At 57.5% G+C, this 17,130-nt stretch overlaps 7 protein-coding genes across 7 annotated transcripts; 2 read left to right on the top strand and 5 right to left on the bottom strand.

Annotated features, from left to right (window-relative positions):
• Positions 1-230: 230 nt before the first annotated feature.
• On the top strand, positions 231-888 carry TMA22 (Translation machinery-associated protein 22; the record flags this gene model as incomplete). Its single annotated transcript, XM_064798711.1, has 2 exons — positions 231-314; positions 385-888. The coding sequence occupies 2 exons, from the start codon at positions 231-233 to the stop codon at positions 886-888; spliced, it is 588 nt and encodes a 195-aa protein (XP_064663038.1).
• Positions 889-1,157: 269 nt separating this feature from the next.
• Positions 1,158-3,917, bottom strand: LTR77_001450 (uncharacterized protein; the record flags this gene model as incomplete). Its single annotated transcript, XM_064798712.1, has 1 exon — positions 1,158-3,917. One exon carries the CDS (start codon positions 3,915-3,917, stop codon positions 1,158-1,160), a length of 2,760 nt encoding a protein of 919 aa, XP_064663039.1.
• Positions 3,918-4,721: 804 nt separating this feature from the next.
• Positions 4,722-7,875, bottom strand: DPS1 (aspartate--tRNA ligase dps1; the record flags this gene model as incomplete). Its single annotated transcript, XM_064798713.1, has 2 exons — positions 4,722-4,810; positions 4,875-7,875. The coding sequence occupies 2 exons, from the start codon at positions 7,873-7,875 to the stop codon at positions 4,722-4,724; spliced, it is 3,090 nt and encodes a 1,029-aa protein (XP_064663040.1).
• A 905-nt stretch (positions 7,876-8,780) lies between these two features.
• Positions 8,781-11,522, bottom strand: LTR77_001452 (uncharacterized protein; the record flags this gene model as incomplete). Its single annotated transcript, XM_064798714.1, has 1 exon — positions 8,781-11,522. One exon carries the CDS (start codon positions 11,520-11,522, stop codon positions 8,781-8,783), a length of 2,742 nt encoding a protein of 913 aa, XP_064663041.1.
• A 768-nt stretch (positions 11,523-12,290) lies between these two features.
• On the bottom strand, positions 12,291-14,111 carry LTR77_001453 (uncharacterized protein; the record flags this gene model as incomplete). The annotated part of the gene is made up of 1 exon (XM_064798715.1): positions 12,291-14,111. One exon carries the CDS (start codon positions 14,109-14,111, stop codon positions 12,291-12,293), a length of 1,821 nt encoding a protein of 606 aa, XP_064663042.1.
• Positions 14,112-14,701: 590 nt separating this feature from the next.
• LTR77_001454 (uncharacterized protein) lies at positions 14,702-16,136 on the top strand (the record flags this gene model as incomplete). The annotated part of the gene is made up of 3 exons (XM_064798716.1): positions 14,702-14,735; positions 14,792-15,795; positions 15,852-16,136. The coding sequence occupies 3 exons, from the start codon at positions 14,702-14,704 to the stop codon at positions 16,134-16,136; spliced, it is 1,323 nt and encodes a 440-aa protein (XP_064663043.1).
• Positions 16,137-16,223: 87 nt separating this feature from the next.
• Positions 16,224-16,799, bottom strand: LTR77_001455 (uncharacterized protein; the record flags this gene model as incomplete). Its single annotated transcript, XM_064798717.1, has 1 exon — positions 16,224-16,799. The coding sequence occupies one exon, from the start codon at positions 16,797-16,799 to the stop codon at positions 16,224-16,226; it is 576 nt and encodes a 191-aa protein (XP_064663044.1).
• Positions 16,800-17,130: the final 331 nt, after the last annotated feature.

Genomic DNA, 17,130 nt, shown 5'->3' on the forward strand with positions numbered 1-17,130 from the left:
GTAAGTCCAACCCATTGAGACATACTACTCCCGAGAAGCAGAACTCATAGATCGCATGTCAGAGTGCTTCCTCAATGAGCCTAGCCCTTTTGCTACTGAAGGGCGCTGTCTTGCAAGAGCGAGATATCTCGGGAATCGTTCGGCCAAAACACACCTAGCAACCCCACCAGAACTTCACACCACTTCCTGCGTTCGACGACTCGTTACTCCATACCAGCCTATCCAACACCATGGCCGAAGTCCAAGCACCGCCCTCCGACCTCCGCCCCGCCAAGTCCGTCGTCTACTGCGGCGTCTGCACCCTCCCACCAGAAGTAGGTACGACCTCCTCCCACCACTCCACCCCTCCCTCCCACCTCCCCCAACTAACCCCTCCATCTCCAGTACTGTGAATACGGCGGCACGACCAAGAAATGCGAAGAATGGCTCTCCACCCACCATCCCTCCCTCCACACCGCCCTCTACTCCCCCGAAGCCCTCTCGCAAAACCTCTCCATCCTCTCCGTCGAAGCGCAGAAACGCGCTGAAAAGGACGCCGCGAAGAAAGCCGCCAAAGCCTCTGCCACTGAAGCGAGAGAAGCGGAGAAACGTGCGCAGAGCAAGATTATCATCAAGAGGGTAGAGAGGAATAAGCGGAAGTACGTTACGGAAGTTTCGGGACTGGAGCACTTCGGCCTGGATTTGAAGAAGATTGCAAAGGAGTTTGGGAAGAAGTTCGCGACGGGGAGTAGTGTGACGAAGGCGCCGGCGGGTGGGGAGGAGATCACGGTGCAGGGGGATGTGAGTGAGGATATTCGGGAGTGGTTGGAGGAGAACTATGAGCAGATCCCGGAGGATAATGTGGAGTTGGTTGAGGCGAAGAAGAAGAAGGATGCTACGGCTGGGTGAGGGACTTACGCTGCGAAGCGCGGTGAGAAGAGCAGAGAGGAAAGGTGCCTTGATGGCGATGACTTGGTGGCCTTAGAAGTGAATTTGCTTCTTGCTCGTAAGTATAGCGTCGAATGCAGACATGCTGATGGCCACCAAACTGCGGTATCCAAGCTCTTCGTCACTCCAAAAAGACCAAAGTCAAACACCTAAAGCTCCAACGCTCAAAACTTCCCAATCCCATACAACGCATCTGCCTCCAAAACGAATGCTCTCCAAAGTTTCCAACCTCAAGCATACTCCACCAACCCCCTTATCTTCTCCATAAACCCCCTCGGATACCCCCTAACCTCCTCTTCCCCAGGGAAGTCCTTCCGACACCTCTCCACCACTTTCCCAATAATCTGCCTCAACAGCTCCTCCCCCATCATGACCGTCCCGGGTTGCTCCGGGTTCATGTACACGTCCCCATCACTCAACAACTGCTTCACCGTCGGTCGACGATCGGGGTCGCGGTTCAGACATTTCCTCAACACGCCTTTCAGCGACGCAGGCACGGGTATATCGCCGAGTCCGACGTCCGGGAAGGAGATGGCGTAGTTCTTGTTCGTGATGGCGAGGATGCGCGGGAGTTGCGATTGGATGTGCGCGAAGGGCGGGCGGCCGTAGGTCATTTGGTATAGGATGCAGCCTAAGCTCCAGACATCGCTCGCTTTGCCGATCTTTATATCCTTCGTCAAAGGCCTCCCGGCGCCGTCTTCGCGCGCTTCGCCGGGGGCTGGTGCGTTGGTGTCCGTGATGCTCTCGGGAGACATGTAGTTGGGCGTGCCGACGTGGCTGTCGCGGTGCACGTTGACGGTGTTGTCGGTGTCGATGGCGTTGGCGATGCCGAAGTCGATGAGCTTCAGACGGCCTTGGACAAGGAGGAAGTTGGCGGGTTTGAGGTCGGAGTGGACAATGTCCATGTCGTGGACTGCTTGGACGCACTCGAGCATCTCCCGCCAGTGGTAGCGGGTGAAAACTGGATCGAAGCGGGCCTTGTCGCCATTCAGGCGGAGCGTCAGAAGGCGGTTGAGGTCGGTATCGCCCTTCTCCATGAGCACAAGCAGTTCCTGCTTGTCGTTATTCAACTCCCAGTCGAAAAGCCGGATCACGCGCTCGACTTCAGTAAGCTTCTTCAGCAGATCGATCTCCCCCTTATATCCACGCACAGCAGCCTCATCAACATCCTTCAGCTTAACCTTCTTCAAAGCAAAAGTGTTGAAGTTCTCCGCCATCACGCAGAAAACCTGACTACTCCCACCAGTGCCCACCTTGCCCATCTGCGTAAAGATCTTGCCGTTGATGACGATATGCGATCGCTTCTTCTTCGACTTGGTGACACTAGCACCGCCTGTCGTGGTCGCGGTCTCCAGTACCGACATCTTCGGCGGAGGCGCAGGGGCAGCGCGATGAGGCGTGTTGCCGCTGATAGCACCGAGGACTTTGCGCTGCTCCTGTTGAGCTGGTGCTCGGACGGGAGTGTCTTCAGTGTGGTGTGCTTTCGGCTTGTTCTCATCTTGAAGGACAGCATTGGATGGCTTGCCGAGATGCTTGAACTCTGCATCTTTGTTGCGTTTGAATGTGGGTGGTGGCATGTTCTCCTGGTCCTCTGAGGCGTCGGTGTTGATTTTTGGCGCGGCGTATCGATATTGTGCTGTTCTGAAGGGTGCTGGTTTCTGCTGTGCTGGTTTAGTCTCCATTGCTGGCCGTGATTGCGGCTGGTCGATGCTAGGTCGTCGTTGGGGCGGGTCATGGTGTACTAATGCTGGTGCTTCGTCGTGGTGTACACTTGACTGCTTCCTCACCTGTGGAGGCTCAACGCTCGTCTGCCGACTCCGTACACGCTCATTCGCATTCCGTGATGGTGGTCTCGAATCATTGCTCATCTGACTTCGCGAAAGATACGATCCAGTCTGTCGTGACGGAGGTCTCGCCTCAGCAGGAGCTTGACCTTTCTGCGCAAAGTCGTGTATAGACACCGGCTCCACAGCAGGCGCATGCTCGTTGACACTACCTGTCCGACTCGGCGGTCTGCTCGCTTGCGTTGCACTCCCGGAAGTCGGGAAGTAGCCATTAGAGCCATTCTGGGACGCAGATCCATGCTGCGCCTCATCATTTGGCGAGATGTTGTCCTCACTATCCCGTCTCCGAAACCCTCTCCGTACAGGTCCAGATTTCAAGAACGACCCCGTCCCATTCGGCGCCCGTTTGATCCTCGTAGACCCAGGCGGCGGCGCTGGATCAGCAGATGGATTCCTCGACCTCCCGACAGTCGACGTACCAAGCCTCGAGACCGTCTCCGGCGCATGATGCTGAGTGATACTACGTCTCAGCTCCTCGCCTTCACTAGTCTCGTTACCCGTCTCATTAGCCGACCGCGCTCCTTCCCTGGCACCCGACCCATGCGCCTCCTGCGACAGCGCACTATTTGACCGCGTCCTCACCCTCAACGCCCTCGGCCCTGGCGCCGGCGTAATAACATCCTGTCTCCCCTCATGCGTAGGCGTTGGATCCCTCTTCATCGGATATCGCTGCTGATATGGTCCCGCAATACTGATCGATCGCTTCCCGGAACTCGCAGAACCCTTGTTCCCACCAATCTGCACAACTCTCGGCGGCGTACTGCCGGCTCTCACTCGATCGCCAGAAAGCGGAGGTGAACTGCGGCGGATAATTTTTATGCCGGGGGCTCTGCTAGGCGTATCTGCTGCTGTTGCTCCTGGTGCTGCGCGAGTACTACTTCCGATCGAGCTCTTGAAGCGCGGTAACTCATACGCTTGCTGCTCGTGTCTTGGTGGTGACGAAGGCGGCGGCGCGCCGGCCAACAGCGCCTGCGTTTCTTTCGAGAATTTGATCGCGGGCGGTGGCTCGTCGTCGGAATCGCTGTCACCAATATCGATGCGTCGTAACATCGGCGCGTCGGATGAAAAGCCGTACACGCCGTTCGACACCGACAGAGGCGAGTTCCGCCGTATCGTCGGTCGTGAAGGGTGCGCGACCGCGGCCATGATGCGCTTCAATCGCTTTCCAATGCGTGCTCTTTTCGTTCCAAAATGCTGTATCCGTTCGTTGTCCTGTTCCCCCTGTTCTCGTGCCTGTCCAAAAGGGTCCTGTCGTGTTCGTGTCAAAGAAAGTGGTTCCTATCCCAAGCTCCCGCTGCCGTCGATGTTGTTGTTCCGGTGTTCCTGCTGCTGCTGTTGCGTGGTATGCGAGCCATGAGGTAGCGCTAAGTATGCTGGGGTTGTCGTGTCGCCGTTCGTTGGCGCAATTGCTACATGCGCGCCGACAGCGAGGAAGCAAGCGAAGACTGCAATGTCGCGGGAGCCATGCAGGACGAAAGAGACTCGAGATGTCGTTCAAGGTCTCGGCTGAGGTCGCGCGTGAGCTTTCCGCGACTGCCGTGTTTGGCGCTAGTCGTCCCGGGCAACGTTCGACTTCACTTTTGGCTTCACCTTCCAAAGACTTATTATGAAGAGCGAGCAGACGCGGTAGTTGGGTTGGTTCGGCATATTCAGACCAAAGAGATGAACTGTCTATCTCATATCGACCAGGCTAAACACATACGTGCTGTCATCCATCGCCATGCCCTGTACAAGCTCTTCATCCCAACCCCTCCGTTCACATATCCATCACGGAATCGAGGTATCCCCACTACTGCTCGACGACTCCCCCATCCTCGCCCTCGTCAACCCATTCAGACCACTCTCATCCTTCCCCCTCTCCTTCTCCAGAAAACTATCCTTCCACGTCCCCATCCTCTCCATGAACGTAGCACTCTTCTTCGGCGACGGCGACTTTGCAGACTCGGCCTTCTAAACCTTGCCGCCCTCGTCGTCGTCCTCGAAGAAGGAGATGATGGCCCTTGCACCCGCTGGGCCGAGACCGTGGGGTGGGTAGGCGACTGTAACACATCAGGTCAGCATACCACCCAGTGTCGAGATAAGATGAAGTAGGGTAAAACTCACTAAACACCGGATCCTCCTGCGCGCCCAACTTCGTCCGGAACTCCGTCTTATTCGTCAACTTCAACTCCGTCGCAATCGCATGGTACGCCTTGCTCAACACTTTAAACCTCGCGCCCTTCAGGTTCTTGCCCGGCGTCAGCTTGCTCGCCGCACCACCACCGAACGTCACGCTCGTGGCGCCCGTCGCGGCAGCAGCTTTGAGCGCGTGCATGACCACCGCCTCAATGGCACCGGATGGCGCGCCGGGGAAGTCGAGCGCGAACTTCACCTGCCAGCCGTGGTCGGGTGAGAGCTGCGCCATGATGACCAAGCCCTGGATCTGCAGGTCGGGCGTCGTGGTGTAGTGGTACGTGCGATGCGCGACGTCCTGCCACGGGTGCACGTCTGTGAGATGGACCTGCTTGCCCTTGCGCCCGGCCAGCCAGTCTTGCACACGAGCGTCGATCTTCTCGCGGACGTCCTTCGGCACCGGCGTGCCCATCGGGATGTCGTGGATCTTGACACCCTCCTTCTCGGCGTGGCGGATTTTGCGCTGGATGTCTGCGTCCTTGATGGCCGGGTTGTTGCCGGGATCAAGGCGCTGTTCGGCGGCGGGGGAGAAGGTGCGCCAGTCGAACTTGGTCGCGAGAATGTCCTCCATCTGGTGGCCGCACAGCAGCCAAAGCGGTTTGATGTGGCGTTCCTTCTTGATGTAGCGGAGGTAGCCTGCGATCGTCTTCGCATACTGACCTGGATGGCACAGCGGGTCGCCAATGGTGATGGCGAAGCCTTCGTGAGGCACGAAACCGACAGCGGCACCAGTATTGGCATCTCGCCAGATCTCGAACTTCGGCTCGAGCCAGGAGGTATTCGACGCATCGCCGTAGTTCGCAATGAGCTTCTCCAACGGCTGGAATTCCATCTGAGCCATAACACGATCTTGACCAGACCACGGCGGGTGCAGCGTGCTGGCCTCGGGATGCCTGAGCTGCTTGACAGGTGGTGTGTATGGCAGCGAGCGCGGATCTCGTGGGAACAGCGAAGCGTTCCTGATGTCGCCGAGCTTGAGCAACAGCATCAAAATGCGCTCCATACCGATACCACCACCTCCGTGTGGAGGACAGCCCCACTCGAAACCACTCATGTACTCTTCCATGCTCTTCGGGTCCATCTTCAACGCCTCCATCTTGGCAGTCAACATGTTTGCGTCGTGGATACGCTGCCCTCCAGACAGAATCTCTTGTCCACGCAGGAAGATATCGAAGGAGTTGGTGACCTTGGAGTTGTACGGATCGGGCATGGCGTAGAAGGGGCGCGCGGAGGCTGGGAACTTGTCGAGGACGTAGTAGTCGGTCTTGTACTTCTCCCTGATCACGCGACCAAGCTGGATTTCATCTCTTGTGCCCAGGTCTTCGTCCTCTGGCAGCTCTTTACCGTTCTCGTCTCTCCAGCCAGACTCATTGAGCAGCCTGATGCCCTCCGCGAAGGGAAGGACAAGCGTCTCGTCGAGCCACAAGAGATCCTCAGATGGCCACTGCTCTTTCACAATGTCCACCTCATGCCTGTAATTCTCGTAGATGCCTTTGAAGATTGCCTTGAAGGTGCTGTCGAGTGTTCGAAGGACTTCGTGGTAGTGCTCGTCGATAGCCATCTCCAGATCCAGACCCGTGAACTCCGTCAAATGCCTGTGAGTATTGCTGTTCTCAGCACGGAACACCGGGCCAATCTCAAACACCCTGCGCATATCTGCGGCGATACACATCTGCTTGCCAAGCTGAGGCGATTGTGCCAGGAAGGCTGGTCGGCCGAAGTAGTCGACCTTAAACACACTGGCACCAGACTCCGACGCCGCACCTTGGAGCTTAGGCGTATGAATCTCCGTGAAGCCGAGCGAATCGAGGTGGGAGCGGAAAATCTGGCAGATGCCAGACTGGATACGGAAGACACTCTGCGAGCCTGTCGCGCGAAGGTCAATGATCCTGTTGTTCCAGCGAGCTCGATCTGAGACACGATGGCGGGTATCGCCCTCCTTCTCCGTCTCCTCCTTCGTGACCTCAGCCTCGTGGACGGTGAACGGCAGCGGCTCGTTCGGCACAGCCTCAACGTGCATCTCCGAGATTTGGATCTCGACGTGGTGGATAGAGACACCGATGATCTCGCCCTGCTTCGCCTTGGGCTCCTGCACCTTACCTCTGACCCGCACGACCGTCTCGACGTGCAAGTGCTCAGCCCAGTAGAGGAAGTGCTCAGACACATCCCCACGCTCGTGCAGTATACCCTGAATCGTCGCCGTCTGCTGCCTCAGCTCAATGAACATGAGATGAGCACTGAGCTTGCGGAGGTTGTGCAGGCGAGCGCGGAACACGACTTCCTGGCCCACCTGCTCCGGCTTCAGAGTCCTGACGTCGAAGTGGCCCTGGAGGTTCTTCGCCTCGCCGGCGTAGTTGTTGATCGGCAGAACCCCATATTTGGCCTTCTGCTCCTCGGTCTCGTTCTCCAGCGCCTTCCTCTCCATCTCCTCCTTGCGCTTGCGGTCCGCTTCCCGCCTCTCCTCGGCTTCTTTCCGATGCTTCTCCTTCTCCGCCATGCGATCGTGCTTGCGCTGCTGGTTCTTGCTCATGGCCTCGCCTTCTCTGTTGAGCGGCAAGTCCTCGGTCGAGGAGTGGGAGGAATCCGAGTTGGACCGCATCTTCCGCCGCAGCAGGCCAATGGGTGTGGCCGTTCTATGGCCGCCATCCTTGGACGCCCGGTGGCCGCCGCCTGCGGGGGATTTCATATCTAAGCTTTGCCGCTTCGAACGATGGGAGAGCGCTGATAGACCAGTCATGGAATGGCGCGGCTTGTCCCCAGGCGGCTCCGACATGGACGAGTGCGGGCTCGTGGTCTGGTTCTCATGGGGTGCAGAGCTCTCCTTGCGAGTTGGGCGTGTGCTGCCAGACTCGGTATCGCTCTGCTGTGGCGAGTTCTTGCCGCTGCCGGGCATGTGCAGCTTGTTGAGGATGTCCTTCATTGACGACCCCATCTTGCCGGTCGCTTCGCGAGAAGCTGTCTTGCTGTGTCAATTGATCAATGGCAAGACGCTGCTCGACACGGCGAAACGGCAGAGAATGAAGAGCAGAGCAGGCGAGTTGGCCAGCAGTGTTTGAAGTCAGCCAGAGCAAGAGCCCCACCAACAAACTTTAACCCGCCGTCACCGCCCTGCAATCGCCGGCAGCAGCAGTGCTTGATTTGCGCGACTGCCCGCCCGTTCCTGATTTCTTCTCCGCCGCCGGATCCTTGCGGCTATCTAGCTGCTTCTCTATTTCCCTCGATGCGGACAGCCCGTGCACGTGATGATAGCAGCAGCGATAACGAGCGAGGTCGACCAACCGAAGGGACAAAGTCAGAAACAACACAACTCCCAACGCAAGCAGGAGCACACCACCATCTTAATAACGACCAAAGCTTTGCAATCGCTAACTTAAGCACTGACTGTGCATTACTCCCCACCTGTGCACCTCTCCGCCAAAATCGCCCTTCCGCCGCGTCTTGCTCACTCAGCGCGCGGCAGCGCTAGCTGCGGTTGATATAATCTGCTCGGGCGATGGATGCAGATGATAGCCAAGCCCGCACACCGTCTCGAGCAGGATTGCTTGGAGAGGGGGGATTTAAGAGGTAGGCTATACGCAGCCGACCAAGATCACACGCGAGCAGCAGGGTTCGCGAGCAGTACCTCCGTAGCTGCAGCTGTTTCTTGCTCGAAATGGCTCGGCACCGAGAGGGTTCCGGGAAGCCGGTCGTGTGAGAATTTACACATGCACAACATTCTCGGAGTGGACGTTGCTCATTCGCTCATACCTATGTACACATACAACCCAAAATCTACCTGAGCCTGGCTGTGCATCCATAGCCTTTTCCCAGTCCCATGTTCGGACGCCACACCCATCATCACATCATCCCACCACCCCCACCACCCATAAACGAATTCCCCGCCCCCTGTCCCGGCGCTCCATTCGCGCCCTGCTGCCCCTGATCCCCCGTCCCCATCCCACCCACCGCACCCACAGAATCCAGATCCAAATTCATCGGCCACAAATTCATATTCCCCGCCGGATCCAAGGCCGAGTTGTTCGCGATGTAGTTGTCCCACGCGCCCCAGTCAATATCCCCCATCACCCCCTCCATGCCCGCACCTCCCCCGCTCTGCCCGAATAACTGGCTAAACGGACTCGCAGCGCCGACCATCCCTTGTCCGCCATCCGCTCCCGAAAAGCCGGGCGTGAGACCTGTGCGCTCGGTCCCGCCGAAGGGTTCGTTCAGGAGACCGGCCATGCTTGCTGGGTAGCTCTGCTGTTGCTGTTGCTGCTGTTGCTTCTCAGCCGTATTATCCACCCGCGCCATCTCGCCTTGCAAACCAGCGAACTGGCCCATCCCGCCCGTCGACAGCATGCCCAACGTCATCGCCGCCGATTGCTCAGGCGGCAAATCATCCGGGTTGAGCAGGGCAGGGTTGCCGTTCGGGAAGGCGCCGAAGCCCAGATCCCTCGCCACGCCTGTAGGCGGGTAGGGAGCTTGCCCTTGACTTTGGTTTTGCGTTTGACCTTGCATCTGCTGCCCCTGCAAAGCGGCTTGCTGTGCTTGATGCGCTTTCAGCTTGTCGAACATTACTCGGAGAGCCACGGAGGCTTTGTAGGCTTCCATGCTCTGCTCGCGCACTTCTTCCCAGATGCCGATGCAGTGTTCGACTGCTGCGAGCATTTCTTCCCGGCGGTCTTCTTTGTACAGCTCCGTGGGGGAAGCAGGGGAGGTCGTGCCGCGGTTGCGTCGTTCGGCTTCAGCGGAGTGGTAAAGGTCGAGACATACCAACATGGCTGCAAGCAAGAAGTCGTGGGTCGTCAAGGAGGAGATGTACCATTTCACGCTCCGCAGCCGTCCGCCCGGTCGGCTTTCTTGATGTAACGTGGCTTGATGCGCAAGTAGCTCCATTGAAGCATCGATACACGTTCTTCGTGAATAGGCGTAGCGAGGGTTCTCGCGGCCTCGGGCGATGAAGCGGCGGTGCAGGACGAAGAGGGAGCGGAGGTAGACCATTTCCAGTCCGAGGCGCTGCATTATCAAGTTCGCTGGATCGCGCGCTGATTCCTGGAACGAGCGCATCTTCAGCAACGGAGGGTGGGTGGAGCGGGCTTCACGGAGGTCTTGGTCGAATTTCATCGTTTCGTCGTAAGAAGGCGGGTTGGTGATGGAGGCCACCCGCTCGACTACTCGGCCGAACAGGAAGGTCATCTTCGATTTCGCTATCATGTAGCTCATCGGTGTCGCTTCGAAGGTTGGTCGGGAGGTTGGCAGCGCTTTCATATCTTCGTGTAATTCGTCATCGTAAAGGTTGCGAGGAGCTTCGGTGTCGATGTATTCTGTTCGGATCATGGCCGGGAGGCCGAATTGGAAAGAGATGAGGAGGTCGCATTGGCGCACAAAGCACCATACTCGCCGTCTGATCTCGCCTTGGAACGGTGTGATGGATGGATGAGGCGCTGGATCGCGGTGGTAGCCCATCCGCATCGCTAACCGCACGCACAAGCTCACCATCAACAGAACGCCAGGCTCCGCATCTCTGCTTCGTCCATATTCTGCTTGTACGTGCAAAACCAGTGTCTCCAGAATCTGCGCAATCGGTTGCGTGATGTCCGCTAGCAACAGACACTGCGCTGTCAAGCGCCTAAACTCATGCGAGAGGTCCATCGCCTTTCCGCGATACTCTGGCGGCTCATCGCCCGCTCTATGGTACGACTGCAGCGCCAGAGTCATCATCGCGAAGCACATCCCGATCCACACCACGCTCGAGTCGCTTGGATTCAGCCAATGCCGGTCGTATTGCTTTTGGAAGGAAGGGCCATGGATTATGTGGACAGATGGATCGTAGGCGTTAAAGTACCGCGCGATCAAGCGATCCGCATCCGCTTTCGATGGAAACGCAGCCAGCAACTCAGCCTGGTCTTTCGCCGCTGGTCCTTGCAGTAGAAAAGCTGTACCCGGACTTTCGTTCGCTTTCGCAGCCTGCACCTTCTCCATATGCGCCTTGTAGTCTTTCTTATGCTCCTCGAAATACTTCTTGACCTCCGTCAGCTCGCCCAGGATAGCATACCAATGTGCGTCCGACGCAAAGACCGCTCTGCCATTATCCACCTTCATGATCCCAATTCCCCTCGACACCTGATCCACCTCGCTATCCTCACCCTCCCCTTCACCGCCCTCTTCTCGAATCATATCGCTGCCCTCCACATCCAATCTTAAATCCGAGCCCGTACTCAAACTATTACTCCTACTCGCGCTTATCGCCGCCTGCGCCGCCGCCGGCGCACCCTGCTGCGACCCGCTGCCCATCAATGAGAGCACCAGCCCCTCCAGCCGGTCAATGCGATTCTGCATATCGTCTGGCGTTCCTGTGGGGCCATTGGCGCCTTTCTTCCGGTTCCCTTGGGTAGCATAGCTGCAGGAGGCCGTGTCGCCGCGCTTGGAGCAGTTGTCACAGGGATGACCTCGATTGCATTTGAGCTTGCGATGTCTGCAGGGTGCGCAGGAGAGAGGGACTCGGTTGCGCTTCCTTACTATGCGGAACTGGTGGGTGTCTGGGGATGCGCCGTTGGAGGAGGTGGATGAGGGCGGTGTGGGCCCGTTTTGGGAGGCCATCTGGTCGCGTGGGCGGTAGTCCTGGACCTCTTGATTCAACTTTTTACCGCACAGAGTCGCAGTAGAGTGAAAGTGGTTGTTCCCCTCTACTCCAGACGGGATGATGTAGGTCGCTGAGTAAGGTGCAGCTGATTGAGCAAGCTGGGGCTGAAGTCTCGATCTTTCGCAGCAATGAAGTCGTTAGAAGACTCGGTGCTGCCGCCGAGCGTCTTGTAAATGAAGAGAGTTCCTCTTCGTATCGCAAAGAAGTGTCCCCTCCCTTCGGACCCTTCAGCGAAACCCAATGTCGATCAAGCCAGGTCTAGCTACAGCGCCGCGAGCAGAGATCCTGGACGGCCGACGTCGAACCGAAGGACTGGAAGGCCGCCGATGGGTCGAAAGCTGGTGACTCACGCTGAAGACACCGACGGCTTGCAAGAATGAGGAAAGGCGCAGAGCAGAAAGACGCAATGGTGCAGCTAAAGGATCGAGCCCTGTCGGACTTACCCCCCTTAACCCCGGTGTTGTCCGGTCGAGATAAACCTCCTGATGGCCCTTGTGAGGAGAAGCTGGGTGCAGCGTGGACTTGGAGGCCTGATAGACCGCGTCCATGAGTAAGAGACCATCCATCGATGGGAATGGAAGGGGACGGCACCAGTCAAAGTCACCCTTACCGTCCCGTCTACAGCCTGTCCGATCAACACGGGACGATATCATCAGCTCGAACAACAGGCCGACGATTACGACAATGACCGCTGAAAGAACTTGATTCAACGACATCAACCACACCTACAACTTCGGCCCAATAACCTTCATATCAACGTCCTCCAGCCCCAACTCCCACCCCCTCCCCCGAAACCGCTTCGGCCAGATCCCACACCTCCCCGGCGCCAATATCCCATTCGGATCCAACGCATCTTTAATCGTCTCATTAAACCGCATCAACGCCTGGTCTCCCCACCCATATGTCCTGGCCACCTGGTCCTGAAACAGCAAATGCGTGCGGTACTCTCCAAAACCCTCCTTCGCACAGTCGTCCACCAGCTCGCGCAGTAGAGCAACAGCGCGGCGCTTCTGGTCCGCGTCGGCGCGGTCGAAGATGACGTTGGCGATGTAGTGCATCTCGCGCCCGGCGATGCAGAGGGTGGGGAAGACGTCGAAGCCGTATTTCTTGTGCCCCGCGACGATCATGTCGTGGATCTTCTGCGCGTCTTTGCCGCGTGTGGGTGTGATGGGGGAGAAGAAGAGGTGGCCGGCGTTGGGGAGCCAGTTGAGCCAGTCGAGCTCGCGGAGGATGGGGACGCCGCTGTTGACTTGGACGCGCGAGTGGAGGTAGTGGTCCTGCGGTACGTCTTCCGGGAGCCAGAACTTCGTGCCTTCGATATCGGAGAAGGCCGCCTTGACAACACCCAACTGTCGCTCCACGGACTGGGCATCGCCATACTGCGTCCCGTAAAACACCCAGCTGCAATCACCCAACGGCAACTCCTTCGCCGCTCTCCGGATCTCCTCCCTCGTCATCGGACCCTCCCCATCATGAAACGTCGACTTTCTCCTCCCCGTCACATTCAACTCCTGCACCACATGCCTCAACTGCGGAATATTCCCCAAAACCCCCTTCTGCGCCAAAGGCCGTATCGCCTCCACGATCCGCGGGAAATCCTCGTCCTGCGCAAACGTGAAGCAGTACGATCGATGCGGCATCTCATGCAGCAGCCAAAACCCCATCTTCGTCACGATGCCGAAGTTGCTCTGCGAGAAGACGCCGTCGATTTTCGGGCCGAAGGAGTTTTGGAACGATTGCCAGACTGGACTGTCCGTGCCGTCCGGGCCTGGGATGGCACCCATGCCCGTGCGTAGCAATTCGCCGTTGGGTAGTACGATTTCCATCCCGCAGTGGTTCGCAAAGTGGTCTCCAGCGGGTGTGTATCCGACACCGCGGTCGATGGCGTTACCCAACACGCTGCCGCCTCCGAGGTCTGGACAGTCGATCCAGAGTGGAAGTCCGCGGTTCTGAATCTCTTCGTAGAGTTTGAAGTAGGTCACACCCGGCTCGACCATGCAGCTGGCGTTCTCTCCGTCGACATTCAAGATGCTGTGCATCCGCTTCCCGAGATCCAGCACCACGCCACCAGGGACTCGAGGCGCAGCACCGCCGTACCCAACGTTCCGGCCGATGGAGATGGGGTAGATGGGGATAAGGTGCTTGTTCGCCCAGCGCACGACTTTCTGCACTTCCTCCGTCGATCCAGGGTAGACTACCGCGCTGCAGACGAGTTCCTCCTGCTCAACGACATGGAACGCATCATGCGTGTTCGGGTGCTCGAGGTACCATCCATCCTTCAACGGCTGGTCGTTGATCACGACGTTCTCGGCACCGATGCTTTGTCGGAGGTCCTTGACTGCGGTGGAGAAGTCGGATTCCGAGAGGCCTGGTGGGAGACGCGCGGGGCGTTGGCGGGGAGCGCTGTGCGGTAAGGTCTTGTTGCTATATAGGCGGGTGCGGGCTGTGGAGGCTTCTGAGGTGAGTCGAGAGGGCACGCCGGACCATCTCTCTGATAAGAGGGGGGTGGGTTGGGGAGCGATGTCGAGGTCGGGTTTGCCGCTCATTGTCAGTCAAGGTAAGTTGGTGAGAGTGTTACTTTTGTTGATTTATTTCTTTGGTTCGTTTGACTCCCGATGTTGATCTAGTGTGGTTGATGTTTTGGATTAAAGGTAAATGTACTAGTGCAGCATCTTCAATGCAGCCATCGCGTGTAGAGATCTGAAGTACATATGAAGTACCATGTCAGAGATGCATTGCCACGTTTTTATCCCCATGCTCGCCTCGCCCTCGTGGCCAGGAACACGGCAATTGCGATCTCCAATATGCCAGATAACCCTCACTCGACCCACTCGCCCCACCTCCATGTGGATCGTGGAGCGTGGAGGCTGGATTCTGGAGCGGTATGGAGCAAGCTGGACAACAATATCCGTTCGCGCCGACGACGTGTTTTGGTGTGTTCGGCAGTTGAGGATGCGGGCAATTGCCGCTGGACGAGACGTTCGAGACGGAAGCACATAAGTCATGCAGACGACCAACTACATGTATCCGAGGGACAGCTGCAGTCCTAAATCCGCCGTAAGATAAGTACAATAGTAGCTCTCGTACATCGTCGACGGTATCACCACATACCAAAACTCCAGCAAAATAACACACCATGGCGGAGACTCAAGACGACACCCCACTCAAAGGTACCCTTCCGCCCTCCACCCCACCTCCAACGAACCACCTCTAACCACCCTCCCAGTCATCGTCATCGGCGCCGGCCTAGGCGGCTGCGCAACCGCCCTCGCCCTCCACCACCAAAACTTCAATGTCTCCGTCTACGAAAAACTCCCCCGCTTCAAACGCCTCGGCGACTCCCTCGGGCTCGGCGAAAACGCGCTCAAACTCCTCCGCCGCTGGGGCGGCCAGCGCCTCTACGACCGCCTGACGGAAATCGGCAACCAAGCGCCGGACATGCAGATCCGGCGGTGGTCGGACGGGAAAGTGCTGGCCCAGCAGCCGCTGATGGATATGGCGGGCTACATCGGGCACCGCGGGGACTACCACGAGGTCTTCCTACAGGCGGTGCGGGACGCGGGGATCGAGATCCAGATGGGGCGGGAGGTGGTGGGGTTTGATGAGGAAGGGCCGAGTGTGCGGTTGAAGGACGGGGAGGTGGTGGAGGCGGATGTGGTGGTCGGGGCGGATGGGATTAAGAGTAAGGCAAGGGAGTTGGTGTTGGGGTTCAAGGACCATCCGAGGAGTAGTGGGTATTCGTGTTTTCGGGCGTATTTTCCGGGTTTGCATTTGAAGGAGGATCCGGCGTGTAGGGACTTGGCGGACCATGATTGTGTGAATATCTGGATTGGGGATGATACGCATGTGGTGCAGAACACGCTGCGTGGTGGTGAGGAGTTTAACTGGATCTTGACGAGAAAACTGAGCCATGAGAAGGATATGGAGATTACGGAGTCGTGGTTCCAGGAGGGTGATTTGGAGGAGGTGTGGAGGTGTATCGAAGGGTTGGATCCGCACATGGTGGCGGCGATCAAGAAAACGCCTTCTGACAAAGTCCTGGACTGGAAGATCTGCTATCGGGACCCGCTGCCTACATGGGTCAGCAAGAGCCATAAGATTGTTTTGCTAGGAGATAGCTGTCACCCTCACCTCCCGACCAGCGCGCAAGGCGCATCGCAAGCGACGGAGAGCGCGGCGGTGTTGGCGATCTGTCTTAAATTCGCCGGCAAGAACGATATACCGCTCGCGGTAAGCATCCTAGCGATCCAGCGCTGTCGAAAGCAAATGCTGACCTCTCCTCCCAGACCCGAACGTACGAAAAGCTCCGCTTTGCCCGAACAAGGCAGTCTCAGACCAACGGCGAAGATCTCCGGGATCGATGGCACAGTGCTTTGAAACTCGCGAATGAAGGCAAAGAGATTGATCCCGAAAGCGTCAAGATGCGGAACCGGCCGCTCTATGCTTTTGATGCGGAAGCTGACACGCTCCAGCGGTGGCATACCGTCAGCTCGCAGGTGGCGGAGGAGCTGAGGGCGGGCCAGATTACTCCTTTATTTCAGGTAGCTGGGAAGGCTGCGGTCAGTTCATAGCACTTCTTAAAGCAACTTTGATACACTTACGGTATTGCTCATACTCCACACATGGTGTTCCACCCCTACGTGGCTCTCCGCCTGCAATCAATCAAGCCACATCTCCTTATTCCGATGCTCATTCAAGCTCATCCGACCTTGCGGCACAGCCTGGAAGTCGATGCGCTTTGGTGTCTGATCGTTGTCCGGCTGCTTCGGAGAATGATGGCCAAACACCTCGACAAAACGACTGATTCTCACAGCAGGCCGCTTGTTCTTGTGGTTGGAAGGCGCCGTGGAGCCGTTTGAGTGACTGCTCTCGGGCCTCGACGGAGGAATGAGGCGGTCTGTGTCGGTTGTGACTTCGGAAGCGTAGTTGTCTTCAGCGACCTGATTGTCGTGAGTTGCGTGTTCGTTGGCAGCTGTGGTGGCAGCGGCGGCGGCCTGATGGTTCTCGATGGTAAGATCGTCGCTGCTGACTTGCTGCTCCCCAGTAGCATGATGCCCTCCAGTCCTCTCGTCCAGCGCATTGCTCCTCTGTCTACCTTCAACAGAGTCCCACACCTCCTGCGCAGATCTCCGTTGAACAACGGTAAGTAGCAGTATAAGAATGATAACAAGAAGACAGACCATAGCGAAGCCGGCGATCGCAAAGGGGTCGGTCACGGGAATCCAGATTCCCATCGTAAAGTAATAGACTGTGGTGATGATGCGTATGGACTACGGAAAGAATGCGTATTGACCTACCTGCAGGATACAAGCAAACATCCGCCATATGTATCCTCGCATGTCGTCTGAACATTGTCTCGATGGTTTCAATCGTTGGTCCGCGTCTCACCTTGCCAATGTCTCTTCAAGTGCTCTTGTTGAAATTGTCTCGGGCACGGATTCGGATCGAGCAGATCTGGAAATGTCATCTGAACCACATGAGCGAGATGGTTCTGTGTGAATCGAGAACGGAAAACCGGCTCCGTGAGCATAAGGTGTCCCAAAATCAACCTGCGGGCACTGTACT

This window comes from Saxophila tyrrhenica (assembly GCF_035928015.1).
Source record: "Saxophila tyrrhenica strain CCFEE 5935 chromosome Unknown scaffold_2, whole genome shotgun sequence".
Lineage (NCBI taxonomy): Eukaryota > Fungi > Ascomycota > Dothideomycetes > Mycosphaerellales > Extremaceae > Saxophila > Saxophila tyrrhenica.